General features: G+C 51.5%; 1 protein-coding gene across 3 annotated transcripts in view; it reads right to left on the bottom strand.

Annotated features, from left to right (window-relative positions):
* TMCC2 (transmembrane and coiled-coil domain family 2) overlaps positions 1–7,246 on the bottom strand; it is a 46,374-nt gene that overhangs the window by 9,011 nt on the left and 30,117 nt on the right. Inside the window, exon 1 of one of the 3 annotated variants that reach the window (XM_023514599.1) lies at positions 6,357–6,539. The exons of the other annotated variants lie outside the window; for them this stretch is intronic. Coding sequence (XP_023370367.1) covers positions 6,357–6,539 — 183 coding nt within the window. Of the gene's footprint in view, positions 1–6,356; positions 6,540–7,246 lie in introns of those variants that run through there. 3 annotated transcript variants of the gene reach the window in all.

Here is a 7,246-nt window from a genome sequence, read left to right on the forward strand (position 1 = left end):
CCTGGCCATTTTTTGGTTGCAGCCATCATTGTTGTTTGGCAGGCCCGGGCTGGGGATTCAAACCAGCCACCTTAGGTGTATGTGGCTGGCGCCTTAGCCGCTTGAGCCACAGGCGCCGAGCCTCCCAGGGTGGTTTTCAACTCCTGAGCTTAAGCCATTCACTGGCCGCGGCCTCCCTTCGGTTTTTTATTTGTTTGTTTTGTTGTTTTGAGACAGAGTCTTACTTTGTCATCCAGGCTAGAGTCATCCATGGCCTCGTCACAGCTCACTGCAACCTCATTCTCTTAGGCTGAAGTGATCCTTCTGCCTCAGCCTCCCAAGTAGCTAGGACTACAGGTACATGCCACAACATCCAGCTGGTTTTTCTATTTTTTGTAAAGAAAGGGTCTCACTTTTGTTCAGGCTGGTCTCAAACTCCTGACCTCATGAAGTCTTCCTACCTCAGCCTCCCAGATTGCTAGGATTACAGGCATGAGCCACTATACTTGGCCTCTGGAGATGATTTAAAGTACACAGGAGGATGTGTGTAGGTTATATGCAAATACCAAGCCATTTTTATATAACAAACTTAAGCATCTGCAAATTTTGGTATAGGGCAGGGAGGTTCTGGAACCAATCCCCCTTGGATACCTAGGAATGCCTGTACCTTCCACCACTAACACTGATTGGCATGTGTCAGGCGTGACTCTGTTTTACGTACATTAATTCATTTAATCCTAGTAACAACCCCATGAAGTAGGCAGCATTAGTATTTTTTTTTGAGACGGAGTCTCACTTATGTCACCCTCAGTAGAGTGCTGTGATGTCACAGCTCATAGCAACCTCAAATTCTTGGGTTTAAGCGATTCTCTTGCCTCAGCCTCCCGAGTAGCTGGGACTACAGGCACCCACCACAGTGCCCAGCTATTTTGTGGTTGCAGTTGTCACTGTTTTGCAGGCCCTGGCCAGGCTTCTACCCTCCAGCTTTGGTGTATGTGGCCGGAGCCCTACTCACTTAGCTACAGGCTCTGAGCCAGTAGGCAGCATTATTATTTCTACTTTATAGAAGAAGAAACCAAGGCCCAGAGATGTTAGGTAACTTGCCCAGGACTATACAACTGTTAAGAACCTAAAATTTGAATCCTGTCTGATCCAAAACTCAGGACATAACTCTACCATGGACAGGACCTGCAGATCCACAGGCTTACCCAGCTCTAAAAATAGCTGGGTATTGAGGCGGGTGCCTGTAGTCCCAGCTACTTGGAAGGCGGAGGCAAGAGAATTGCTTAAGCCCAAGAGTTTGAGGTTGCTGTGAGATGTGACACCATGACATACTACTGAGGGCAAGAAAGTGAGACTGTCTTAAAAAAAAGAATTTTATATAGCTGGAACTGTGAACAAGGAAAAAGAAGAGGGTTCTGCCCAGCCATACCCTTCCCTCTCCACAAACATCCAGATAGTAGTTGCAGGATTTAAAGCCACCTCTGAAGACTTATCATTGTGAAATCTCCTGCTTTCCTCACTGGAGCTCACCCCTAATCCTAGTGGTCTCCATAAAGGGTTCACTCACGTATTACAGCCCCCAGCCCCCTCTCAAGCTTCGGTGTGTGCACATATGTGCAAGCATCAAATGAGGGAGGCAGGTGTTTCGTGTGTGAGGTTGAGGGGGGTGGATCAGGGGAACACCATGTGGGAGATACCAAGATCCTGTTGGTGGTTTTTGGTCTCAAGGCTGAAACACCTCAGGAACCACTTACATCTGAATTATTAACTCCCTTGAGTAACTCCTCCTGCCAACTTCTGGGACTGACCACAGAGACTGAGCTCACCCCTGCTTGCACCCCCCCTACTTCTCCTCTCCAGGGTCTTTAGTGTGGACCCCCATCCCAGGAGAGGACCCTAGACCATTCAGGTCCTGGAAATGCTGAGCTATCTGATTACAAATGGAAAAGTGGACTTGAAGCTGGCTAGGAACTCCCCACAAAAGAGAGGAAGATACTCCTGGGCCTGGTGGTGTAGCAGAGGGGCCTGGAAGTCCTGAAGCAGGACACCCGCCCCTCCCCGCTGGTCCATCTCCAATCACGTAACTCCCTACTTTGTTCTCCCTATGAAGGGAGGTGGCATGGCTGAGGAAAGTGGGGAGTTCTCCAGGGCCTGCCTTCCATACACCCCTAGTGACAGCTCCCTTTCAGGCCTGAAGACGACAGGGCAACTGAAGTAAACAGAGCCAGGGAGTTGGCAGACAGGTGGAGGTAAAACGAGGGCTATCTTTAACAAAGGAAGGAAAATTAGTGAACAAGAAGAAAGGATGAGAAAGCTGTTTAGAGTGATGGAACAGGATGGACTATGAGAAGAGGAGAAAGAGATTTTCCAAAAAAGAATAACAATGAGACAGGAAACGGTCCTATGCAAGGCAAGAGAAAGGGTCCTAAATTTGAAGTTGGTACCAATTTAGATCCTGCTTCTGTCACCAACTGTGTGCCCATGTACATGAAATTATCCTCTTTGAGACTCACTTTTCTGATCTAGAAAAGGGGGGTCATTCTCCCTAAAGGGTTATCAAGATGATGCAACAAACACTGAGTAGACAGCATATGGCAGGTGCCCCATAATACACAGACAAGGGACACTTCACACCCGTTAGAATGGCTGTAATCACTGTTTTTAAGGAACTAGTGTTGGTGAGCATGTGCAGAAATTGAAACCCTTGTGCATTGCTGGTGGGAATGTAAATGATGCAGCCCCGAGGAGAGCAGTTTGGCAGGTCCTCAAAGCTAAACATAGAACTACCATATGACCCAGCACTCCCACTCCTAGGTATATACCCAGAAGCATTGAAAATGGCTATTCAAACAAACACTTGTACACAAATGTCCACGGCGGTACTATTCACAGTAGCCAAAGCTGGACCCAACTCAGATACCTGTTAACTGATGAATGGGTCAACAGAACGTGATACTCCATATACAGGAATGTTATTTGGCCACAAAAGGGAATGAAGTATTGATAATGCTATAACATGGATGAACTTGGAAAACATGCTCAGAGAAAGGAGCCGGACACAGAAGGCTGCACACTGAACGATTCCGTTACATGGAACATCCAGAATAGTTCAATCTGCAGAGACAGAAAGCAGATTAGTGGTTGCCAGGGGTTACGGGGAAGAGGGAAGAAGGGGGAGTAACTGCTTCATGGGTCTGGGGTTTCCTTGGAGTGATGAAATGTTCTGGAACTAGACAGACATGATGGTGCGCAGCCTGGGTGTGGAAGGCCAAGGTCCTTCACTGTCTTGGGCTGCAGCTACAACTAGTGTCCCATCACAGAGTGGGTCTGTGGGGGTGGGGGAGGGACATCTGGGTCCTTCATCTCACTGCCTAATGTGGACCAGACACTCTTCATAACACACATCCAATCCTCTCCTCACCACGGTGGGCTGGATGACTAAAAGGAGCGGCAAAACAGATCACCCAACCTCTGGTCACCAGCAGGCAGACACACGCAGGGCCCCTCAGCCAGGAGCAGGGTGCAGATGGGCTCCACAGCACCGCTGCTCCTCTCCAATCTGTCACAGAGCCTCACTCAGACCCTGCCCTCCCAGCTCTCTGTCCACATCCAGCTGCCAGCACCTCAACTGAGGTTGTGGTCCCCACGCCATGGCCTCCTCACCCCACTGCCCTGCCTAAGATGGGCTCTTCACACTACCAAACCCTGTCTCCAGCTCCATCCCTGTGAACAGGCTGGGCAAGCACCAAGAAGAGGAGAACTGTGGAGGGAGGGAGAGTCATGCTTCTTCCATAAACTCATCTGCCAGGCGGCGCCTGCTCAGGAAGCCCACCAGCAGCACCAGGGCCACAGACTTTCTTCTTCTGAAGTCCAAGAAGTACTGATAAATGTTCTGGATTAGCCAAAGACGGGACATTTTCTAAAGCATCCAGGACCCAACTTTCCCTATTCCTCTCCCTGCTCCAATGACACCTACCTTTGGTCCGTGCACACCTGGTAGCACCACCTCCACATGGTGGCACTATGGGCTCACCCCCTGCTCCCTTCCAGCAACACTAAAGGAAGCTGGATTAGGCTCTCTGCCAGATTACAGGAGCTGCCGGATCAGGGCTCCCCAGCCCTGGCTCCCAGGCCTTCCCAGGGCTCCCACCTCCTCGAGGACCTGAGCTCAGTGTCCTCACATTAACCCAGCCTGGAAAGGATGCCTGCTCTTCCTCTTGCTCACCTTGACCTCTGAGGTTTGGGGGGCATAGAACAGATACCGTCAGGACAGAAAGTATCTAGGCTTAAGTGAAGCTGGGATAGGGGCTGGGCAGTACTAGTTATGTAAATTGTGAAATGTGGACCACAGTTCTCTTTCTCCAGCAATATAAATGCATTAAACATTCTCTGAGATGGACTTGTGGAAACATTTGCCACTTACAGCGAGTGTGTGCTTCACTCCTGTGCTCCCTGGTGCACAAGAGGGCTCCACGTTGTGCCCTCCTCACCCTGAGGCAGACAGCCCCTTCCCAGATTTATAAAAAGCCCCTGTTTGGGTCTCCACAGCAGGCTGACATGAAAGAAGGGACCTTCCTGTCCTAGCCATCTGCTTAGGAGTTGGAAAGACAACATAAGGTCACTCCTAGAAGAAAAAACAGAGACAGAAAAAGAGCTGCTTAGGCCCCTGTGCTTCCCTTTAGGGAAGCCCTGTGGTCCTGCAAATAACAGAAGCAGGTGTCAGCCTTGATATGTCTCTAAGCTTGGCCAAGCAGGTGAGGTCCATGCAGGCTGGTGCTCCTGGGAGCAGGGTCTGGGCTTCTAGTGGGTCAGAGCCCCACAGGCCAGTGGGGCTGTCAGGCCACAGTGACTCAGCAGAGATGCTTCAATCTACTGATCGCTGCCCCATGACTCTGACTTCACCGGCCTTCTCCAGATGGAGAACACTCAGATTCACTTTTTCTACTAGTTCCCAAAGGGAAAGGGAGGCAAACTGGACCAGGATGGAGAGGAAAACCCACAGTGATGCTAGGAGAGAGGGAATCTGGTATTCTCCCTCGAGCAGGCTGGAAAAATTATTCCAACTCTCAGTCTTGAAGTCAGGGGCTGCCCCTAGTCTCTCAATTCAGACAGTGGCTCTCTGCTTTCCTGAAGGAGATATCTGGGCAATAGGAGGCTGCTCAATGTAGTTCCGGATCACAGAACTGACCCAAGCGCTCCCAGGTGGGCAAAGGGGAGGAGGGGGAACAGCTCGCCAATCTGTTCCATGGGTGCCTGGGAGCCTATGTGGCTTTTCTCTAGAGAGCAGGAAGCAGATGCTTAGACACTCCATAGGGCACACCTGGAGCAGTACGTACATCTGGGCCAGTTCATCTGGGACTGAGTAGGGTGAAAGAATTTTGCAGCCAGGCCCCAATCACTATATGGGGTATTCAAGGGGCAGAACATGCCCTCGGTGGCTTTATAAGACATTTCACACTCCTACAAGGAGATTTTAGGGTATAGAGTACAGGTAAACAAGGAAACACACTCAGCCTTCCACATGGCACCTATTTGTCCCTAGGTAGTGTACAGCTAAGCTGCCTATTGTCCCAGCAGCTGGGTGCCACACAGAGGCTTCAGCCTGCCCCGCTGGCAGCCAGCAAGTTCTTCCTCCTGCCCTGACCCTAAAGACAACTCTCTTCTGATGGAGAGACATACCTCCCATCTAACCCTCAGCTCCTGGCCCTTTCTGTTTGAGCTTCCCCTTAGTTCTGGTCAAAGCTGCACTCTCCCCTCAGTCCCTGGCCAGTGAAGAACAAAGCCCTTTTGTCCACATAAATGTCCTGGACTCTCCTCACACCACAGTCCCCCAGAGTCCTCTCCCTGTCTTCCTGCTACCCCTGGTTGGGGCCCCAGAGCTGCCCTCTCACCGTGGGGTCTTCTACCTTCTCCATTCTCTGAATTCTCCAAAACCTCTCGGTGCCCAAACACTTTGCTGCCTCTAGACTCTCCACTGTCCACTCGAGGTCAGTGTTCACTAGACCTTCACCCTTCACAGTCCCTGTCTGCATCTCCATACACAAACGTGACCACAACCAGAATCACCCCGCTAATTAAGCTCCCCTGGCCCCAGTTGAAGTGCCACATGGCTGCTGGCTTCTGGAGGCATCTCTGTCGCGATGACTCTGTCCTCTTGCAGCGGGCACTCTACACCCAACCCCAGGTGCTCTCCTAGCACTTGTGACCCTAAGTTTCTCCCCTTCTTCCATCCACAAAGAGCTCTCTATAACCAGAGAGAAGAGGGGGCCAGTTCCTGAGACCAGCCTAACTGCAGAAATGGCCTTTTCCCATCCCACAAACCCAACCCTGCCTTGCCTGGTGAACTTCTTTCCTTCCACCCACCGGAGCCTCACCTGTGTTGGCAATGTTTCCCAAAGTCGTGCTGGCGATGAGGTGCCAGGGGCTCTAAAGCCCCAGCTGTCAGCAGACTGGGTCAGGCCACCAGGGTCACAGTCCCTGGGCAGCACTGGGCTGGCTGCAGGAAGCCGGGGCCTGCGAGCAGGTGTGCCTGAGCTGCCAGGCTCTGCAGCCGCCATCTCCAGACTGAGCCCCAGTCTGGGGATTAGGGGTGGATTGCTCTGGGAGATTTCCCCCTCCCCTGGGGCTTAGAGGCTATTCCTTCCCATCTGGCAGGAGATGGGGAGGATCACCAAGTGGGAGGACCAAGCTCTGAGGAGATGCCCTCCCCAAGTCCAGCTGTTGCCACTGCGAGTTCAGTGTGCATGAGAATGCCCAAGCGTGACAGGGACCACTGGGGGTAGAGGGTGAGGAGGGGTATATATGGGGACATACAATGTGCACTTGTGTTGCTCACCCACCCATAGGGGTGCTCCACCCTGCCCCTCCCACCACACATGTCCAGAAATACCTGTCACATGCACACAGCACCATCTCACCAATTCCCTGCTTCAGCTCTCAATGGAAGTGGGCCTCCTAGCCAGGCTTCCAGGATAGGGAGGACCTGTCCAAAGCCAAGAAGACTAGAGCCTAGAGGAGGAATCCTTAGCAGATCCTAACATAGCCAGCTCTACTCAGAGGCCTCTCCCTTTCCACCTGCTGTCCTCTCCACTGGTTTAAAGCACCATCACTTCCAAGGCAGCCTCCCTACTTGAATAACCAACTAGAGGAAGCAGACAGCAGCCAGTCTCACCCGGGGATTCCTCAGCCCTAAGATCCTGTCCCAGAAATCCACTATCTGTTCTGGATACCACTGTGGCAAATTCTCCACTTGTTTCTAAATTTT

Source organism: Otolemur garnettii, unplaced genomic scaffold, assembly GCF_000181295.1.
Source record: "Otolemur garnettii isolate 467f Iridium unplaced genomic scaffold, OtoGar3 scaffold00055, whole genome shotgun sequence".
NCBI lineage: Eukaryota > Metazoa > Chordata > Mammalia > Primates > Galagidae > Otolemur > Otolemur garnettii.